The 22,255-nt window shown below is 44.9% G+C and overlaps 1 protein-coding gene across 3 annotated transcripts in view; it reads left to right on the top strand.

The window, feature by feature from the left end:
- Window positions 1-22,255, top strand: part of DCBLD2 (discoidin, CUB and LCCL domain containing 2) — a 91,011-nt gene that overhangs the window by 51,190 nt on the left and 17,566 nt on the right. For all 3 annotated transcript variants that reach the window (XM_056559299.1, XM_056559302.1, XM_056559301.1), the window contains exons 4-11: window positions 5,946-5,997; window positions 11,221-11,293; window positions 14,602-14,735; window positions 14,971-15,011; window positions 15,384-15,599; window positions 17,034-17,158; window positions 17,934-18,081; window positions 20,106-20,234. In XM_056559299.1, coding sequence (XP_056415274.1) covers window positions 5,946-5,997; window positions 11,221-11,293; window positions 14,602-14,735; window positions 14,971-15,011; window positions 15,384-15,599; window positions 17,034-17,158; window positions 17,934-18,081; window positions 20,106-20,234 — 918 coding nt within the window. The remainder of the gene's footprint in view (window positions 1-5,945; window positions 5,998-11,220; window positions 11,294-14,601; window positions 14,736-14,970; window positions 15,012-15,383; window positions 15,600-17,033; window positions 17,159-17,933; window positions 18,082-20,105; window positions 20,235-22,255) is intronic.

Here is a 22,255-nt window from a genome sequence, read left to right as displayed (position 1 = left end):
AACCGTAGATGCGTTTCTATGATGTATTGTGGAATAGAGCACCAGGCTCGATCAGGTCCTTTTGGGTAATTTATCTGGTCCGGCATCTGGATGGACCTGGCTCAATTTTTCTAAACAGGTTGATCAACTAACTATAATAATAATACCCGGGACGGTGTGGACAAGTGCTAATTATGGGTAAGTGAGGAGGCTTTACACTGTTTGGCAATTTATTCAGGATGTAGTACATTATCAACTATGGAGCAGTTAGCTATAGATTTAGAAGTGGGTTGGTAGTCCGTACCCCCTTTAAATTATACTACATACCAATAGAGCCTTCAACTATTCAATTTTACCTCACTTGTCTTATTGCTCGTTACAGTGAATAGATATAGTTCACTTGTCTCACCAACGTATTAGAGTTGTTTTCTGTTCATACTCATCATATTGCTTTATATACTGTACTTGGTATTTTGTCTCATTACACTCTAGTCACATATGGTGACTTTTTAGAATGTGTTAATTTACAATAAAATGTATGCACCTTTTCAGTAGCAATTGCTCTTTGTTTTCTTTTTGGTTTAAGTTAGTTATAGAGCTATACTGATACATTATGAGTTAAACCCTCAGCACACAGTATTTATAAAATGTGGATTGAAAAATAGAACCTAAAATGTCAGTGCTGTACCCTTTTGTGTCTGAGGAGGAGTAGAAAGCCTGAAAGCTCGCAGTAATATCATTTAGGGGTGTACGCTGTGGATCCCGACACAGGGTGCTTAAGATGGGCTATACGAGAACGTTCATGCCCGCATTTGAGGCGTGAAGCCAGTAGCTTGCCCGCTTTGTCATTTTGAGAATAGAATCTGGCTTTAGTTCGCCTGAGATTCTTCTCATAAGTGAATAAAAGGAGTCCCCTAAGCTCATGTCTCAGGGTGGACAGCTGGTTGGCCAGGTCAGAAGAGGGCTTCGTTTTATTTCGGTCTTCCAAGTCCCGCAGTTTTTGAAATGTCATTTGCGCCTCTTTTTACTGATGGCACCATATTTTATATAAAAAAAAAAAAAACTCTAATGAATGCCTTGTGGCAGTTCCACAGGTTTATTTGGTCAGTGTCAGGAGTGGCATTGATTTGTAAAAAGTCTTTTAGATTGTTCTTTAGCAACTGGACATGCTTCGGATGGGACATCAGAAAAGGACTCGCTCTCCACATGTAGGTAGGAGAGGTGTTGAAAGATGCATGCAAGGATAAGGATATAGCCGCGTGATCCGACCAGGAAATGGTTTCAATAGTGGATGTCGCTAGGCTGGATAAGAGTGGGCGGCCCACCAGAAACATGTCCAGCCGAGAGTAAGTGTTATGCATTAGGGAATGATGGGTATAGTCCTTATCAGTCGGGTGCTGTATCCTCCACACATCATACAGCTCCTCAGACCAGAGGAGGGAGGCCAGAGAGGCTGGAGCATGGCGAGCAAAGGATGTGGAATCTTGGAGAGAGTCCGCTACTAGGTTAAAGTCCCCACATACCACATGTGGGCCCTGTTGTACTCCATGGGCAACTTTCAGGGTACTACATAGGAAGTGATATTGTGCCTGATTGGGTGCATATAGTGCTACAAAAGGGTAAGGTATGTTGTTTATGGAACAGGAGAGGACAATAAAGCGACCATTAGGGTCACATGTAGAGTGAGCAACAGAAAAAGCAACAGTATTTTTAACTGCTACCATCGCTTCTCTGGATTTAGACTTATAGTGAGTGAAATATATGTGGCTACAAGGTGTGTTTGAGTCAAAGGCGTCTTTCCTTAGATGTGTCTCTTGTACACAAATGATATCACCTCCTAGTGATAAAGCCTCTTTCCAAAGGAAAGCACAATTGTGTGGGCTATTTAAACCATTCATTCATACTAATCAGCTTAATAACCGTAAAGTAGGAGAAAAAGCATAATAACATTCGGTTTTGTCAAATAATGAATTGACCACAACCGCCTCCCAGCCAGCCCGCTCGGGCAATGAGAGAATAGGTAATACATCAGGGACAGACATGTAGTAGGCCATCTGAAAGAAAACAAAAATAAACAAAAGACAAACCAGCAAACAATAAGCATAGTATATATAAAGGATATAACAGGTGAAGGCCAAAGCCAGTCTTCCTGAGTGGGGGAAATGTCCATCCCGAAGCCAGACCAAACTTCACGGCAGAGCAGCCCAAAATAAAGTAGAGGTCATCCTAAACCAGAGTCAGTGGATAGTGGACCATCTGTCATGGATCTTGTGAGGTGTTGCAGAGGAATATCTGTTGCCTGGTCCTAAGGAGATGTTCTAGCTACGCAGAAGAGCTGTTCCTTCCTCCAGTGATCGGATTACATGCATCACATCTTTGTCGGACTAGAAGGTGCACCGAGAACTCCAATCTATATTGAATTTTTGCTGAATGCAGAACAGAGGTAATTGTTACGCCGAGCGCTCCGGGTCCCCGCTCCTCCCCGGAGCGCTCGCTTCACTCTCTCCGCTGCAGCGCTCCGGTCACGTCCTCTGACCCGGGGCGCTGCGATCCCGCTGCCAGCCGGGATGCGATTCGCGATGCGGGTAGCGCCCGCTCGCGATGCGCACCCCGGCTCCCCTACCTGACTCGCTCCCCGTCTGTTCTGTCCCGGCGCGCGCGGCCCCGCTCCCTAGGGCGCGCGCGCGCCGGGTCTCTGCGATTTAAAGGGCCACTGCGCCGCTGATTGGCGCAGTGGTTCCAATTAGGGTAATCACCTGTGCACTTCCCTATATTACCTCACTTCCCTTGCACTCCCTTGCCGGATCTTGTTGCCTTAGTGCCAGTGAAAGCGTTCCTTGTGTGTTCCTTGCCTGTGTTTCCAGACCTTCTGCCGTTGCCCCTGACTACGATCCTTGCTGCCTGCCCCGACCTTCTGCTACGTCCGACCTTGCTTCTGCCTACTCCCTTGTACCGCGCCTATCTTCAGCAGCCAGAGAGGTGAGCCGTTGCTAGTGGATACGACCTGGTCACTACCGCCGCAGCAAGACCATCCCGCTTTGCGGCGGGCTCTGGTGAAAACCAGTAGTGGCTTAGAACCGGTCCACTAGCACGGTCCACGCCAATCCCTCTCTGGCACAGAGGATCCACTACCTGCCAGCCGGCATCGTGACAGTAATGAGTTGTAGTGCGTGTCTCAATTGCAGAGTTGCTGCAGATGACTCGGCGTATATAGCGACATGGTGCTAAGGTGATGGTAAACCGCCATTTGTGTGGGATAAGTTCATCCGCTTTCCTTTCACTGTGAAGAAGTGTACTCTCGCCAAAATGTCATGAGGGACTGATTGATCCAGGTGTTTGGCACGAGGTACTCTATGTGCCCTATCTATCTCTATCTACTGGGGGGAACAGGAGGGCAATGCAGCTTGTATTAGAAAGTGGACATATGTTGAAATTTCTGCAGGCGTGGCTGATTCTGGCACCCCGCACAGCTCGATATTGTTGCGTCGACTGCGACTGCTTTTAAACCAGCAATATCTTCCTCTGCTGTGTGATGGGTCTATGACTTCATTGGGGGAGCAGCAAACTCCCCGAATTTCTGTTCTATATGGTCCACCTGGGCACCCATGTCTTCCATTGTGGCATGCAAGGGGTTAATCAAAGCAATCATGTCCTTCCAGAAGCATTTTTTGCAAAGTTAGCAGTATGTGCTTTATCTGAGTGTCTGTGACAGCCTGGTAACACATGGAGACCTGATGTAAGTCATCCTCCTCTGCGGGAGGGAAGGGGTTAGGTCGCCAGGCAGGTAAGGAGTAGTGTTTGGGCAGAGGGGAGCCGCATGGCTGCTTCAGCAGGGGACTGTGTGGTGGGGTCCCTGACAGGCCGGAGGTGGAGAGAGGTCTTGGTGGGGAGAAAGTACTCGGTACCTGTGAGTTGCGTCCCGGGGAGGGGGCAGGAGACAGTGAGCTGAAGCTGCAGTCTCTTTCAGCCGGAGGCTGGACGCAGTGCTGGGTCTGAGGTGAAGCACCTGTGTAGCGCAGGCAGTGAGAGTGTAGGCTCCAGATCCTGCGCGCTGTCGCCATCTTGAAGAGTATCCTGCCGACCGGGAAAAGAAGAATTTCGCCAATGTACCTTGTTTTTATCCTTTTTTTTTTGGGCAGGCAAGATTGCAACAATATTCCATGTCTGTGGGTTTTATTTGTGCTCTGGTACTTGCTGTATAGTCATTGTAGTGGACTATTGAAAGCGGAGCTCAGTTAGACTGTGACCATTCAGTCCCACAGCCATGCCACTCCCCACAGTTCAATGGTCTCAAGTCCTGCCATCGTGTTGGTAAAAGTGCCATTGGAGTTTCATGCATACATACAGTGTTCCACCTAATTCTGCCCCGTCACCCTTTTGCATTCTCGTTTTTTTTTTTCTCATTTGTAACTGGAGCTAGGACTGTTGCCCAACTGTGAGACAAAACTTCTACTGTCCAAATTGTGTTCAGATGAGGTGCAGTTTTAGTTTAGATGACACACTCGTATTACATACATACATACACACACACACACACACACACACACACACACACACACACGCATACCTAGACGCACACGCACATACACCTCTACATGCTGCACACTGAGGAAAGTGAAGTATGTAGCAGTCGGAGTGCGGAGTAGAAAATCTGTATAAGATCAGGTTATTGTATGATTTGTATGGTGAGGCAGATGCCCCTGCTTTCAGCACTATTTTGTCTCTTCCCATTGTAATCCATTTATTTATTTATATTGTCCCTTTCCCTGGGAGAACTATGGAAATGTCATCTTTTATTTGTTTGCCAAGAAGTCCAGGGATGTTTATTTCCTCTCCTTAGATGAGTTTTCACAATGCCCTTGAGATCACATAAATTCCCTTTCATTTCTGTGGATAGCTGTAAATAGAAGTGTAAACACAGCCTATCCCTGAGGCCTCAGACATCGCGCAGGTCATACGATTTAGCATAAAGACAGTGGGCTCTACTTCTAAATTCCGTTTACATTTTATGTTCTAGCTTCCTCTAAATTCTGTACCCAGAGCTTAAAAAAATATTTTTTTGCTATAGAAGTCATTGCATGGGCTCCATTGAATACCATTGACTGACAGCATTGTTTCTTCAAAAAACCCACTCTTTTTTAGTCTCATAGGATATATACACCAATCCCCTAAAATACGGTTGTAAAAAATGAGAAAATGGCCTATGAATTTTTTTAAATATACACCAGCAGGTTTTATTCTGGCAACTAAGCCTAATACGTGGACACTTCCTGTTCTGTAGATATCACTTTTTTTTATTTAATTTTTTAATTTTATTTTTAAGCTCCACCATACTTTTTATCATGAATGGTGAAAGGTGTTATGTTTATTAGAAGGCAAGGAGTTAAATACAAATAAAGGCAAAGAAAATTTTATGCGTCCTCAAAAAACAAAAATAAACCTACCCCAAAAATAAAAACAGGGGATACATTCCCTTTTTTAAGGCTAACTTCACATGGGAGGATTTCCTCAATTCTGCAAAAATTCTGTTCAGCAAAGCTTGCTAAAAGCAATTGCAGAAGTTTTGCAGAATTGCAGTGGAATTTCTGTATTCTCAAAATTCAGTATTGTGCTTAAACTCAAAGCCCCATTGGCTTAAATTTGCTTCCACAAATTTAAAGATAGGACTGCCTTGGGAATTCTGCTGTGTGAATGGGACAGCAGAATCCCATTCAAGTCAATGGGCAGTAAATCTCTGTGCAGAATTCCGCCATGTGACTGTAGCCTAATAGTGAAATTGCTTCCCTGTTCACTTTAGTGGGGGAAGTCCCCTCACTGCATATTTACAGGTCAAGTGAAGGGACACGGTGAGGTGCCCCACAACCAGTATATTTGGATACTGCCGATTTATTCTTGCATTCTGTATTACTCTGCTCTTAATGTATATAGTTTTCCTTATGTATATAGTTTTCCTTCTTCTTTTCTAGATCTTATAACCTGTTTGGAGAAGGCCAGCCGGTTTTCTGAACCTGAATACAGGTAATGCGCTAAATACCAATAATATAGTCTGTAATAGTCTGTAAGCTTTTTTAAAGGATTTGTAAATTACCTCTCCTTCAGGAGGAAGACAATTCTTAGAGAAGTGGCACTAGAGACAGTTTTCTTTCTTTATGGAGTGCAGCTTTTTTGCATTTGTTTTTCCAGCGACCATTGCCATACTAACAGGATCTCGGCATGGAACATTTAAGGGGGTACTCTGTTGCTAGACCTCTTATCCCCTATCTAAAGGATAAGGGATAAGATGTATGATCGAGGGGGGCCAGCCGTGAAGGCACAATGTTGCTGTCATGCCTCCTCCCATAGGCGTAAATGGAAGGAGTGTGACCTCATGACCACGACCTTCTAAATCCAGCATTCTTAACATAATGTTCAGAACGCCAGGTGTCTGCACGGCTGGACCCCCGTGATCAGACATCTTACCCCTATCCTGGGATAAGCGTGCCGCAGTGCACTCTACTCACCGGCTAAAAGTGATCATTCCCGTTGCTCCATTATAAGTCTATGGGGCAGCGAGACGAAGATGACTGAGAGCTTGGGGGTGGGGGGGGGTGCGTGCGACCGCGTGCTTTTCCCACCCTTTTCTCCAATAAAACCAGGAAGTAATGGCAAACTATAGGGGGCGTGTACATATATACACAATTTCCTAAATGTCAAGATCATAGTGTAGTCCTATATGAATATATCCTAACATGAGTAAAATAGCAGTATTTAAGCTTAATTCATAAATTGAACTTATTCTAAAGCACAGAATAAAATTGAAAATGAGAAAATTGGGGGAAAAAACACTTTTTGGGGTTTTCGGTGTTAATCTGGCAACAGGTTAATTTCCTTAATGACCTAACAAACCCTATCTAACTGGCAGCCTAACTTTCCAGTTTTCACTGACTTTGCAAAAATGGTGTGCCGTTCCAAAGTGACTGAAACCCTCCGGCAGCAGGTTGTCCAGATGAAGACCAAAGGGGTGACCCTATCAGCCATAATAAGAGAATTTGGTGTTCCATGTCTGGGATTTCTAGAATGTTGCATCTTTACAACATCACAAACTCATTCAAGTCCCCCAAGAAGGCTGGTCACCCACGAAAGACAAATGCAATAGATGACAGGATAATGCGGAGAATCTCCATGGGTAATCATTTGAACACTGCAGCTGGAATTGCTCACCAGCTCAGCACTGAACAGGACATTTTATCCTCTATCCAAAGGATAGGGAATAAGATGTCTGATCGCGGGGAGCCTGCCGCTGGGGCCCCATGCTATCTCCCTGCAGCACCCATTGTTACACCCCCTCCCATAGACATGAATGGAGGGGGCGTGGCGTGATGTCATGAGTGGGGCGTGGTGTTACGTCACATCTGCAATCCAGAAAATCGGAGGTTTCCGAAACTGGAGACGCAGGGAGATCGCGAGGGGTCCCAGCGGCAGGTTCCCCGCGATCAGACATCTTCCCTATACTTTGGATAGGAGATAAAATGTTAGATCCCAGAATACCCCTTTAAAGAGCATTTGGACTGAAAGCCCACTCTGCAGTGACCAAACCTCTTATTAGCAGAAAGAATCAAAAGGCTAGACTCACCTTTGCTGAGGAACATGTTGTGTGGACAGAGAAGCGGTCCAGAGTTGTGATGAAAGAAAGTTTAATTTATTTGGGTCTGATGGGAAACATTATGTTCGTCTACAAACTGAAGAAAGACTGAACCCAAAGTGTGTAAAGAAGTCGGTGAAAGGTGGAGGAGGAAGTGTTATGGTTTGGGGAATGTTTTCTGCAGCAGGAGTTGGCCCTCTCATACAGCTACATGGCAGAGTGAATGCAAGTGTGTATCTGAACCTTCTTCAACAACACATGGTTCCTTCCTTGCGTTTATCACTCAATCAGCAGCAATTTTCATGCAGGACAATGCCCCCTGTCATACAGCAAAACGGGTAAAGCAGTTCCATGGAATGACTACCCAGAATCCTGATCTAAACCCAATAGAAAACCTCTGGAAAATCCTTGTTGACAAAGTTATGGCCAAGAAACCCAGAACAGTCACAGAAGTGTAGAAGAGACTGGAAGAAGAGTGGAGCAAAATCCCACCAGAGCAATGTGAGAGACTAATGATGTCCTGTGGGGGGCGCAGATGTGTGAGAGACCAATGATGTCCTGTGGGGGGGCACAGATGTGTGAGAGACTAGTGATGTCCTGTGGGGGGGCGCATATGTGTGAGAGACTAGTGATGTCCTGTGGGGGGGGTGCAGATGTGTGAGAGACCAATGATGTCCTGTGGGGGGGGGGGGCGCAGTTGTGTGAGAGACTAGCGATGTCCTGTGGCGGGGCGCAGTTGTGTGAGAGACCAGTGATGTTCTGTGGGGGGTGCAGATGTGTGAGACCAGTGATGTCCTGTGGGGGGCGCAGATGTGTGAGAGACCAATGATGTCCTGTGGGGGGGCACAGATGTGTGAGAGACTAGTGATGTCCTGTGGGGGGGGGGGGGGGGCGCGGGCGCGCATATGTGTGAGAGACTAGTGATGTCCTGTGGGGGGGTGCAGATGTGTGAGAGACCAATGATGTCCTGTGGGGGGGGGGGGGGCACAGTTGTGTGAGAGACTAGTGATGTTCTGTGGGGGGTGCAGATGTGTGAGAGACCAGTGATGTCCTGTGGGGGGGCACAGATGTGTGAGACTAGTGATGTCCTGTGGGGGGGGGGGGGGCGCATATGTGTGAGAGACTAGTGATGTCCTGTGGGGGGGTGCAGATGTGTGAGAGACCAATGATGTCCTGTGGGGGGGGGCGCAGTTGTGTGAGACCAGTGATGTCCTGTGGGGGGCGCAGATGTGTGAGAGACTAGTGATGTCCTGTGGGGGGGGGGGGGTGCAGATGTGTGAGAGACCAATGATGTCCTGTGGGGGGGGGGGGGGTGCAGATGTGTGAGAGACTAGTGATGTCCTGTGGCGGGGCGCAGTTGTGTGAGAGACTAGTGATGTTCTGTGGGGGGTGCAGATGTGAGAGACCAGTGATGTCCTGTGGGGGGGGAGCGCAGATGTGTGAGAGACTAGTGATGTCCTGTGGGGGGCGCAGATGTGTGAGAGACTAGTGATGTCCTGTGGGGGGCGCAGATGTGTGAGAGACCAATGATGTCCTGTGGGGGGGCACAGATGTGTGAGAGACTAGTGATGTCCTGTGGGGGGGCGCATATGTGTGAGAGACTAGTGATGTCCTGTGGGGGGGTGCAGATGTGTGAGAGACCAATGATGTCCTGTGGGGGGGGCGCAGTTGTGTGAGAGACCAGTGATGTCCTGTGTGGGGGGGGGGGGGGGGCGCAGATGTGTGAGAGACTAGTGATGTCCTGTGGGGGGCGCAGATATGTGAGAGACTAGTGATGTCCTGTGGGGGGGGTGCAGATGTGTGAGAGACCAATGATGTCCTGTGGGGGGGGGGCAGATGTGTGAGAGACCAATGATGTCCTGTGGGGGGGGGGGGGGCGCAGATGTGTGAGAGACTAGTGATGTCCTGTGGGGGGCGCAGATGTGTGAGAGACTAGTGATGTCCTGTGGGGGGCGCAGATGTGTGAGAGACCAATGATGTCCTGTGGGGGGGGGGGGCAGTTGTGTGAGAGACTAGTGATGTCCTGTGGGGGGCGCAGTTGTGTGAGAGACTAGTGATGTTCTGTGGGGGGTGCAGATGTGTGAGAGACCAGTGATGTCCTGTGGGGGGGGGGGGGGGGCGCAGATGTGTGAGAGACCAGTGATGTCCTGTGGGGGGGGGGCGCAGATGTGTGAGAGACTAGTGATGTCCTGTGGGGGGCGCAGATGTTCTGAAGTCATTCAAAGCAAAGGCCTGTACACTTCCTACTGATTGGTGACTGTTGGAACCTTCAGAAAATGTACTTTTTGCTACAGTCAGTGCTGTTCTCGATCATCACGTTTTTTGCAAAAGAAAGGTTTAATGTTGCTATACTTTGGTCATTTTTAAAACACTGTTCTAATGGCATTGTGTAACCCTTACAAAAATCCTTCAAATGATGATAAATAGGGATGTCCCGATACTGCAATTTTCCTTTTTTCTGGGACTCGTTCAATGTCCCCGATACCTGCTGCCGCTCTGCTGCCCCTCTGCTCCCCCGTTCTCCCATCCTCCTGTCCTCATCATGGCGTTCCATGAAGGAGCATGTGACACACACGTCACTCCTCCTCCTCCACTGCACTCAGCATAACGCTACGGAGGAAGCAGAGTGATGTGTATGTCACATGCTCCTCCATAGAACGCCATTATGCGGACGGGAGGACGGAAGAATGGGGCAGCAGCACCCGTCAGAGAGGACAGCCGCAGGTGAGGTGTTTACAAGGGTGGGGGCTGCCGTCTACAGGGGGCTGCTACTAATGTCTACAGGGGGCTGGTGCTAGTGTCTGCAAGGGGATACTACCTCATATTAAAAGGCAATCTTAAAGCAGAGTCACCTGCATTAACTTGAATTTATAGGTAGGTAGTGTAGGTGGGCCCGGCTTCTACCGCTGCTCACCATGTGGTCATCTGTCTCGCCAATAATGCAAATTTTTTTTTTTTCTGCCCAATGGAGAAGAGAGAAATCTTGGCTCATATTACAGCAGCCCCCTCCATTGTGCACAACAAGGACCCACATATCGGCACAGTAAGCAGCGCCATAAACCGCGTCACCCTGATGTAAGATTCCCTTTAAAATAAAAGTACTCGTACTTGGTATCGGCGAGTACTAGAATTAAAGTATCTGTACTCGGTCTTAAAAAAAAAAAAAAACTGTATCAGGACATCCCTAATGATCAATGTAGATTACATTATTTCTGAAAAACAAAGTGTTCATAAATTGTTCTCTAATTTTGGGCACTGTCACTTTAAAATTTGAATCTTTTAATCGGTCATGGTCTAAGTGTTCAGAACATGATTGATAGCTAGAACTAGCTGGGAGAAGAGCACGCTAAGTGAGACGGACTTACAATTTAAGTCTATAGGATTGTCTCGGTCTGCTGTACTTTTCTCCCCGCTCGCTCTAACAATTGGTTGGGGTCTGAAAACTCAGAACCCCACTCAACACTGTGGACCTCCAGCTGTTGCAAAACTACAACTCCCAGCATGCCCAGACAGCCAACGGCTGTCTGGGCATGCTGGGATTTGTAGTTTTGCGACAGCTGGTGGTCCACTGGTCTAGGCTGTACAACAAAGGGCATCACATAATGTTTTTTATCTTTCAGAAAATACTGTCCGGCTGGTTGTCTGACACCTTTCGGGGAAATTTCAGGAACTATCCCGGTCGGCTACAGAGATGTATGTGTGTGTGTGTATATATATATATATATATATATATATATATATATATATATATATATTTTTTTTTTTTCCCTTCTAGTATCTGTAACTTCCTATGTGAACAAATCGATATCTCTCCTAATTTGTAGAAGCCCAATTATATCCTGTTTCATGTGAAATTATTTAAACATCCATATTCTTAAAAAGGGAAGTTTTGCTATTAGATTAACATGTCTCAAATAGCAATAGCATAGTAATGTGGCCTTCCAGTATAGCAGAATTCCTAAAATGCCGCCATACTGTCCCCAATGCATTCGCGATTGTTCAGTTGTTACGTCTTTACATAGTTTTGTGATTTTATGTTCTCTCGATTTAAGAACTTTTCTAATCAAAGTAATTTATTCTCTGGGTCGGACATTGTCAAGCCTTCTCAGCTTTCCTGTCCATCACACATCAGACTTGTGCGTCTGGAGATCCCGTGTAGCCCGGGCTTCACACACGCAGCCACTTTATACTCATTACACTGATGGAATTACTCGCCGGCCTTCATGATGTTCAGCTGGAAATTTCACGGTTGAAAAGTTCATTGAGTTTGTGACCATTGGGCATGTGATACTACCGTACAGCATATGCATTCATAGATCTTGTTGCATTGCTAAGGCTGCATTCACACCTCGTTTTTGCAATACGGTTGCCGTATCCGGTTTGATTTAAAAAACCGTATCGAACCGTAGTGCAAACCGTATACATAGACATTTCATTGTAAACCGTATGCCAACCGTAGCATCAGGTTGTGTACGTTTTGCATCATTTACGGTTGTATACGGTTTTTAACGGTACACCAAACCATAGTCTACTACGGTTTTGTGTCCCGGTCAAAAACCGTATCCAACCTGTATACGGTTATTTTAAAATGGAGTTCTATGGTAACCGTATGTGCATACGGTTACATCCGGTTTGCACAATACGGTTTTTAACTTTTTTTTTTTTTTTTGGGAAATTCAATAAAAAGAACTTTGTTTAAAATGTTGACAAACTTTAAAACCGTATATATTTTTTTTCAAGAAAAACATATTAAAACGTATGCCAACGTATATCCGTTTTTTAAACCATATACAGTTTAAAAACGTGAGGAGGCATATATGGTTGCATATGTTTGCAAACGTTTCGGTCCAGTTCGGTGACATACGTTTTTTTTTTTTACAGAAACTGGATACGGCAACAGTATTGCAAAAACGAGATGTGAATGCAGCCTAAGGCTGGGTTCACTACTCGTTTTGTACTTACAGCTCCCGTATACGGCTGGGAGGAGGGGTGGGCGGGGCTTAATCGCGGCACCCGCACTCAGCCGTATAGGAGAACCGTATTTAATGCATGTCAATGAGCCGACCGGAGTGAACCACAGCCTCCGGTCGGCTGCGTTTACGGCCGTATGCGGTTTCCCGACCGCAGGCAAAAACGTGGTCGACCGCGTTTTTGCCTACGGACGGGAAACCGCATACGGCTGAAAACGCAGCCAACCGGAGGCTGCGGTTCACGCCGGTCGGCTCATTGACATGCATTAAATACGGTTCCCCTATACGGCTGAGTGCGGGCGCCGCGATTAAGCCCCGCCCATCCCTCCTCTCAGCCGTATACGGGAGCCTTAAGTACAAAACGAGGTGTGAACCCAGCCTAAGTACCATTTATAGCGTTAACGCGAACATGTTGTGTTGTCCCTCTATGCAATGTGTTGTCCCTTCTCTATACATTTCCATTATAGGGGCTCGTTCACAGTAGGGTCTTAGATGTCTACAGAGCTCTTTAATACATCCATATTCCTGTTATTGAAGTTTGTTTTTGTCTGTTGTCTTGTGGCTGAGGTGCAGTTTGTTAGCAGGAACAGGTTTCAGTGATTCTGAATTTCTTTTCGATTTATTGTCTATTTTTATTTCGATATAAGAAAATTTATAATTTTGCCACACAGTCCCCGAATATCACCATAGTGTTACATACAGTCACTTACAGATGACGTCTTCTCCGATTGAACATGGTCACTTTCCCTTTTTCATGTCCGTTCAGCCCAGACCGCCAGGACAATTTCTTCCAGCCACTGCTAAACCTGTTGGATTAGGCTCGCAGAAAAGAGTATTCCGGCACAAACAAGGATCCACTTTATTGAAGCATAAATATAAAACAGAAGCTGGGAATACGGCAGCCAACGCGTTTCGGACAAACATGTCCTTAGTCATGGCACCTATGCCATGATTAAGGACATGCTTGTCTGAAACGCCTAGGCTGCTGTGCCCAGCTTGTATTTTATATTTAGTCTTCAATAAAATGGATTGTTTTACCTGCTGTTGGTGCCAGAATACTCTTTTCTGCTTGTACTGAAGGAGGGAAGGCGCCACCCCACAGCCGGAGCACAACGGAGGTAGTGAGATTTGGAGTGATCACTTGCTATATGGATAACATCTTAGGCTCTGCACTTTTCTAGCATCCGCCTTACATTTCCCCATCTATAGTGCCCCAAATTGTAATATTACTACCTGATTGTCCTACTCACTGAAGTGGGTAGGTAAGTGGATTGAGAGACAAGGGATAGGTAGGGCGCTCCAATAAGTAGACAGGTGCCGTCATAGAGCTTTTCAGTCAATGCGTTAGGTGCCCATGTAAGTAATTATGTATGTAGGCCCAGAGTATGTAGGTTCCCCTCTCACCTAGACTTAAAAAATCTAGGTGGCCCCCCACCAGCAGTCACTGACATCCTCTTTCACCTTCATGCCTGTGGCCGCTAGAGGCTTGAGGGCACCCATACACTTGAAGAGGGCTCAATGGGGCAGTTGAAACAGTGCAACTGCCCCCGCCCCACCCCCTCCTATACTCTCCTGAGTATGAGTTAGAATGGACGTGGCTTCTTCTGGTTAATAACTAGTAGGGCGACAATATAGTATAAGGCTTTGTAAGCACTCACCGGTGTTTATATATATATATATATATATATATATATATCAATGAAGAAAATCTGCAGCACTACTTATCCAATATAGCAGCGGGTGCCAGCGCCCCAGACCCGATCAAAGTCCATGTAGTATAAACGTAGAAAAAGCGCAGCACTCCTTAATGACGTGAAAAAAAGTGGTGATTTATTGGCTCACATAGCAGCAACGTTTCTGTCCTACCATAGGACCATTTTCAAGCTTGAAAATGGTCCTATGGTAGGACAGAAACGTTGCTGCTATGTGAGCCAATAAATCACCACTTTTTTTCACGTCATTAAGGAGTGCTGCGCTTTTTCTACGTTTATATATATATATATAATCATTTTTTTTTCTTTTTTATTTCAGTCCTCATTGCTGTGCATGGCAGGGATACATGCAGGAGTGGTGTCTAATGCTCTCGGAGGACCACTTAACGTTGTCATCAGTAATGGCATTGCATATTATGACACTGCGCAGGCAAACAATGTTACATCTAAAGTGTGAGTATTGATGACCTGTTCCCTTTATGATCTTTGTCGTTTCTATACTGGGGATATGGGCAGGTTGCATAACTAGAGCTATTGTAAAAAAATATTGCTGTAAAAGGTCCTGTCTTCTCAGTGGAAAAAATAAAGTAGAATTTGTGGTGGGGATTGGCTAGTCCTAGAAAATTGGTATGAAAAGTAACATTCTGTGACTTAAATTTTGATGCCCTATGTTTTTTGTTTTTTAAAGGGGTTCTTTGTCATCTACTCTCTTCACATTCAAGACAAGTGGTATGTATTTTGTCTACTTCTCAGTTTTGAAGGGTCCCAGTGGAACCCAGTAGACCCTACTAATGACCTATGCAGTCCATTGGCTTTCTTCATGGCTGCTTTAGTTTTGATTGCAAGAATAGCACTAATCCAATGCAAATTCTGATAAAATTTTGGACCTGAGGCTCCGAACGTTGCCTCCTGTTCATGTGTACACAGATAATAGAGCACAGATTGATGCAAAACTATTTTATGGTCTTTCTGACACTGCCCTGGATGTGGCCCAGTCTGTGTCATCTTAGATGTTGTATTGCACCTTGGGGGACTATGCTAATACTAGTCTATTGGTGTCCAGTGAAGACTTAAATTGAATTTGATCCTTTTTTTTTATAGGCTGCTATGGATTTCTGGGAATGGAGAATGGGGCTATCCCCGATTCTCAGATAACAGCTTCAACCGTTCTGGAATGGACAGACAATGCAGGGCAGGTCAATATATGGAAGCCTGAGAGAGCCAGACTGAAAAAACAGGGGCCCGCCTGGGCTGCATCATATAGCGATGAGCGCCAGTGGCTGCAGATCGACCTGAACAAGCTGACAAAGGTCACAGGTCTGTACGAAGATTATTGGGGTCGACACTTTCATTTACTAACCAGAGCTGCCTTATGGTTTTCAGTGCAGCTGCAGGATGCTGTTACATTAGTTAGCATTGAATATAGTGGGGCTCCCAAGCGTACTGCGCAGTGTACACCACAAAGGGGTGCAAGGTCAAGTTAGTTAGTCATCTAATCCTTTCTCAGGTCTAGGAGCCAGCCAAGAAACCAAGAAATACCCATGTAAAATGAAGAGCCTCAGCAATGCCTTTATAGTTAAAGGGGTTATCCAGGATTAGAAAAACATAGCCGCTTTCTTCTAGAAACAGTGCCACCATTGTCTTCAGTCTTTGTGTGGTATTGCATCTCGTTTTCATTAAAGTGAATGATGTGGATTTAGAATACCCCACACAACCTGAGAACAGGTTTGGAGCTGAACAGAAAGCAGCTGTTTTTCCAATCCTGGCTATCCTCTTTTTAAGCCTTTGAAAAAAAAGAAGTTTAATACTAAAGGTGTGTTTTAATGTTTATATAGCTTTGTAATTTTACCTTTATTTGAAAAATAAAAATTGGTTTTGCGATGTGTTTTTTATTTATTAATTTTTTCGGTTTTTTATTACACACCTTTATGCCCAAGGGGAAGTTCTGGACTTCAAATCACTTTAACACGCTCTCCCTGCTGCCCCCTCCGGTTTTTGTCAAATTGAGCAGCAGCAGAAGTGCAGTAGGTTTTGGCAATTGCCACTCACTACATTCGCCCACGTTCCCGGGTCGGTGAATGTAAAAGAATAAATAAAGATACAGTACTGTATGCATTGCCACTCAGCTTTCTTCTCTTTCTCTAACCGCAATACATGCATGCTCGGCTGAGCCAAGCATGCATATGTATGTGTGTGTAAGCAAACTATTGCAGTCAGCTCCTGTTAAGAGGGTCCTGCTAGAAAGAAGATCTTCTGGGTAAGATTCTTTCATTTTCTATGCCTGGAAGGCGGCTGCAGTAAAGCGAGACAGAATGACATAAATCTGAGATTTGTGATGGGGAATTACAAAATGTAGTCATTTAAAAGTCTGTGAATTATAACCTGTGAAATTGACAAGAAAAGAACGGAGACGGCACTCACCACATCAGAGGTAACGGTGATTCTTTATTCGGTGACCGGCAGACTACAGCATAGGGAGGAGGGACACCGGGAGCGTACGCTCCCGGTGTCCCTCCTCCCTATGCTGTAGTCTGCCGGTCACCGAATAAAGAATCACTGTTACCTCTGATGTGGTGAGTGCCGTCTCCGTTCTTTTCTTGTCAATTCTGCTGTGAATTCTGGACTAAGCACCCTGTTAGAGAGTACACGGATAGAGTATCCATAGGCATCCAGTATTGGGTAACTTGTAGCTGTGCCGAGCGCTACGCCTCTTGCTACTTGTATAACCTGTGAAATATTTGCCTTTTATAGGTATCATTACCACCGGATCTACTATGTCTGCTTACAATTACTATGTTACATCGTACAGAATAGAGTACAGCGAGGACGGCTTGAAATGGACAGTTTACAGAGACCCTAATGTGGACAGAGACAAGGTACAAGTGTTGAGATTTTTTGAAACAGCTGGAGGCACCCTGGTTGGGAAACACTGGGTTACTCAATTGGTTACATTTTTGTGCCCTTTTTAATATTGCTTCTTTGTAGATTTTGGAGAATAGTAGGATGAATAATATTGTGACTATTCATGTAATTCATGTATCTTGTATGTTTGTGAAATTTTCCTAGCTAGAAATTTTCCTTCTAACATAGCTCAAAATATGAATGTTTCATAAAACAAGCTCAGTGCCCAGCAATGTTCACAAGACCCATAGACATTAAAGGGGTATTTCAGGGAACTAAACCCATAGCCCATCCTTTTCCCTCTCATCAACCTATTAAATTGTCTAAATATCATTCATTAGCTTTATAGAGCAGTTTTCCCCTCTTTTTGTTGTGACTTACATGTGTGTAGTGAGGGAATGACCTAATTCAGCCATCCACTCGCTCTGTCCAAATCCCTCTCTGAAAGCAGCCCCCATCCTCCTAAAAGTCCCAGACCATGTGACTTCTGTGCTCATGCTCTCTTTAGTGCTGGGAACTTGGAGGCGTGTGCAGCCTCAACCCATCAGAAATTGAACCTCTATGCTGCTCAGAGCAGGGGGATGGGGGCTGGCAGAGCTGCAATGATTGCTGGGAGATGTTTGCAACGGGAGTGAAGAGTGCAGCCTATCAAGCAGCCAGAGAAGACATGTAAATACACCCTTTAAATATAAGACATGTAAACATAAAGACATGTAAATACACCCTTAAAATAACTTTAAATTTTTGCAGCTATTTCAAGCCAACTCTGACTACTTCCAAGAAGTCCGAAATAATTTAATCCCTCCCATAGTGGCAAGGTTTGTGAAGATCAGACCCACGGGCTGGAACCAGAAAATAGCAATGAAAGTAGAGCTGCTTGGCTGCCAGTTTATACCAGGTAAGAACCAATATTTGTATGTATGTGAGAAGCGTCTCTCTATCGTATGAAAGGCGTCTAAGTGGTATCCATCCAAGAGATCAGGTGATCACTGGAATTCAAACTAAACACGGACCTGTCGGCAGGCAAAATGGGTGTAAATTAGCCCATGGCCATATCAGGCTGGTCACCATGATTTGGGGCACACATTTTTAATTTCAATAGTCCCCTCAATTAGCAAGACTGAAACCTTTTTCGTTAATATGCAGATAAGGCTTAAAGGGGTACCCTGGCGAAAATTTTTATTTTATTTATTTTTTTAAATCAACTGGTGCCAGAAAGTTAAGCAGATTTGTAAATTACTTCTATTAAAAAGCTTAATCCTTCCAGTATGTATCAGCTTCTATATACTACAGAGGAAATTTTTTTATTTTTGAATTTTGAATAACTTTGTCTGACCACAGTGCTCTCTGCTGACACCTCTGTCCATGTCAAGAACGGTCCAGAACAGGAGAAAATTCATCATAGCAAATCTATGCTGCTCTGGACAGTTCCTGACACGGGCAGATGTGTCAGCAGAAAGCACTGTGGTCAGACAGAAAAGAAATCCAAAAAGAAAAGAATTTCCTCTGTAGTATATAGCCTCTAATAAGTACTGGAAGGATTAAGATTTTTAAATAGAAGTAATTTACAAATCTGTTCAACTTTCTGGCACCAGTTCATTAAAAAAAAGTTTTCCACTGGAGTGTCCCTTTGAGGTTTCCAGGGAATGTTCTCCAGCACTGCAAGAGCCCAGATAAGTCCAGCCCATGTCCTCTCGATCAACGCCCCACAGCCTTCTTGATTCCACCTATACTGTTGTTTGACGACAACTAGATAAAGGGGACATGGACTGGACTTAGGGTGCCTTCACATAAAATTTTTTACATACAGTTGCAGTATCCGGTTTTCAGTGGGAAAACTGTAAGGAAAAAATTAGAAACACAACTAGATGTACAGTGGTCCCTCAACATACGATGGTAATCTGTTCCAAATGAACCATCGTTTGTTGAAACCATCGTATTTTGAAGGATCAGTGCAATGTAAAGTATAGGACAGTGGTCTACAACCTGCGGACCTCCAGATGTTGAAAACTACAACACCCAGCATGCTGGGAGTTGTAGTTTTGCAACATCTGGAGGTCCGCAGGTTGAAGACCACTGGTATTGGAGGTTATACTCACCTGTCCCCGCTGCTCTGGACTGTCACTGTTCATCACCGCTGCCCTGGATGCATCCTCGCTCTCATGTTGCCGCAATCACGTCGCTACGCACGCCGCTACTACTGGATGACGGGATGGCATGCGCGCGACGTGATGACGATGGAGAGCGCCGTCGATGCAGGGGATCCCAAAGAGAACGCGTCGGAGCCCCGAGGACAGGTAATTGATCGTCAGCAGACCACAAGGGGCACTGAAAACTTATATCTGGTGGCAGCTGAAGCAGTCTGCGCTGCCGGATAGCCGTTTATGTGATGGCCCCGACATACAAAAGCATCGTATGTTGATGCTGCCTCTGAGAGGCCATCTTATGTTGAAATGATCGTAGGTCTGGGGGGGGGGGGGTCACTGTATTTGGTTGTGCATGTTTTTGTTTACATTCTGTGATCTGCCACTGTTATGGCCATGGGTCTGTACGGTTTTGGAACATTGCACTCGATGCAAAACGCATTGATCATTTAAAATACATACGGTTGTGTACACTTTTTGTTTCCCATTAGGGCAAACGTATGTAAAAAAAACGAGTTGTGAATGGAGCCTTACCTGGACTCGTACCCTACAAATGACATGTCCTATGTAGCCTTGTGCTTATTCACAGCCCTGTTTCCTGCCTCTTTTAATAACCTACATATAAAAGCAGGTACTTTTGGCAAGAGGCAGATAAAATGTCTTTATTTTTCCTACAGCACATCACTGTATTTCACCACATGATCAGTTGCTTGAAATGTTCAACGTATGTTCATCTATATGAAAAGATTAACTTCCATGTATTTTCTTCTTTCCTAAGCGCCCATTCCGAAATTAACAGCTCCCCCAGCATTTGTGCCACGTGCCAAACATAACCCACTACCCATAGACAAGACCACCTCCCCTCCGGAGATTAAGAACACAACAGTGACTCCAGACATTACCAAAGGTGAGCCTCCCGTGGTGACGCTTCCCTGCATAGTCCCTGCTGTATGCATTACCTGGGGTTGCAGGTTAATAGCACAGAGTTTCGGGTTTTTGATGAAGTAAGTCTTGTAACACCAATCAAAGTATAATACGAAAATTGTATAGTCAGAAGTACGTATAGGTCTTTATTAAACAACAAATGGATAAAATCAGTACCAAAGCAAAAGATCAGTATATAAAATTTAGCAGGAATTAAATCGTACGTACAGGCAATGCTCTAAAGTACACAGATAATAAAATTAAATTAACAAAAAATAAATATCAACAAATGGCTGCAAAGGCAAACACCAGAATAGTAATAACACTAGGGTGATTGGTACAAAGAAAACTAGTATGAATGCACAGCTCCATATGCCACAACAGGCAACAACTACCATAAATGTAATAACCAACAACTAAACCTGCATCTGTGTACAGTGATCCCTCAACTTACAATGGCCTCAACATACAATAGTTTCAACATACAATGGTCTTTTCTGGACCATTGTAAGTTGAAACCAGACTCAACGTACAATGCTACAGACAGTCCAGATCTGTGAAACGTGTCAATGGCTGGAAGAACTGACAAATCAGAATGGGCATTTTACTGGTAAAACACCTGTATTACTGAAGCGTATGCACTGACTGGTGTCTGGTAGCGCCCCCTACAGTACAGAGAGGTATTACATGTTCTGTACACTTTACCTGTACCTGCTCCTTTGGAAACCAGCTAAGGGCAACTCCATGTTACTTTTTTAGGACATTGCATGTACTGTACAGGGCCCTGAAGAAGCTCCTGTCCTCTACATAGACCAGTGTTTCCCCAGCAGGGTGCCCCCAGCTGTTGCAAAAACTACTGTTTGGAAAACACTGACAGTGATTTACAGCTCCCAGCAGATCTTTCTTACTTTTATATATAAGGACTTGCTTTATCTATATTAGTTATCTACTTATTTTTCTTTAATTCTCACTTTTTCCTATTTTTAGATGACATTTTGGGGCTTTACAACCAATTACAAGGTTTCCAAAGAGTTCTGGTCTCAACATACAATGGTCGTCCCAGAACCAATTAATATTGTAACTTGAGGGACCACTGTACTTAGGCCTAGCAGTGCCTTGCCCAACGCCGCTTTGTCACCCCCCTGATGAAGCCTGTGTGGCAAAACAGCGTTTGGGGCCAGGAAATGCTTTGCTTGCATTGTGATGCACCTGAAAACCATGGAAGGCTTTAGAGCAGTGCTCGCTTAAGAGTTTCTTCTCTCTGCCTTATGTCAGCTGTGAGCGGTCGGCCTCCAGCTCAGGAATGTTGGGGTTGACATCAGACTGCTGTGAACTCTGCAAGCGCACTCTGAGTCATACTGAGCAGGCAAGGCCAATGTATCATCCTTAACTATGTCATTCCCAGGAGGACTTCGCTTCTATTTGAATCCTTTACATTGCTTAGTCTTAGCTATTGTATTTTTTTTATAGACCAGTGGTCTCTTAATTGTGACCCTCCAGATGTTGCAAAACTACAACTCCCAATATGCCCGGACAGCTGTTAGCTGTCCGGGCATGCTGAGAGTTGTAGTTTTGCAACATCGGAAGGGCCACCATTTGGAAACCACTGTTTATAGACTCTTTGCCCTATTGGCTAACAATGTGTGGTCTATAGGGTTGTATTGATGAGAACCGAACTTTGCGCCAATGTGAATTGAGCGCGTTTAGACACTACCTACTCTATTGGAATGACAATACTAAAAGGGGTACTCTGGTGAAAAAAAAATATTTTTTCAAAAATCAACTGGTGCCAGAATATAATTTTTGCGCAAATGTACTATAGTAACCAGCTGGCCTAGGAATATGCGTAAGCTTGTCGCCCTTTCTGCCCTATTCAGGGGCTTTCTGTAATTTCTGCAAATTTTGAAAGTGACGTGTGCAACTAAGGAGACCAAATTCGCATTGCGCAAAAGTCTGCGCAAATGATGATAAATTCCCTCCTAAGTAACATTCGTACCCTGTACA

This window comes from Hyla sarda, chromosome 2 (genome assembly GCF_029499605.1).
Source record: "Hyla sarda isolate aHylSar1 chromosome 2, aHylSar1.hap1, whole genome shotgun sequence".
Classification (NCBI taxonomy): domain Eukaryota; kingdom Metazoa; phylum Chordata; class Amphibia; order Anura; family Hylidae; genus Hyla; species Hyla sarda.
This window is presented reverse-complemented; position numbering and strand designations above follow the sequence as displayed.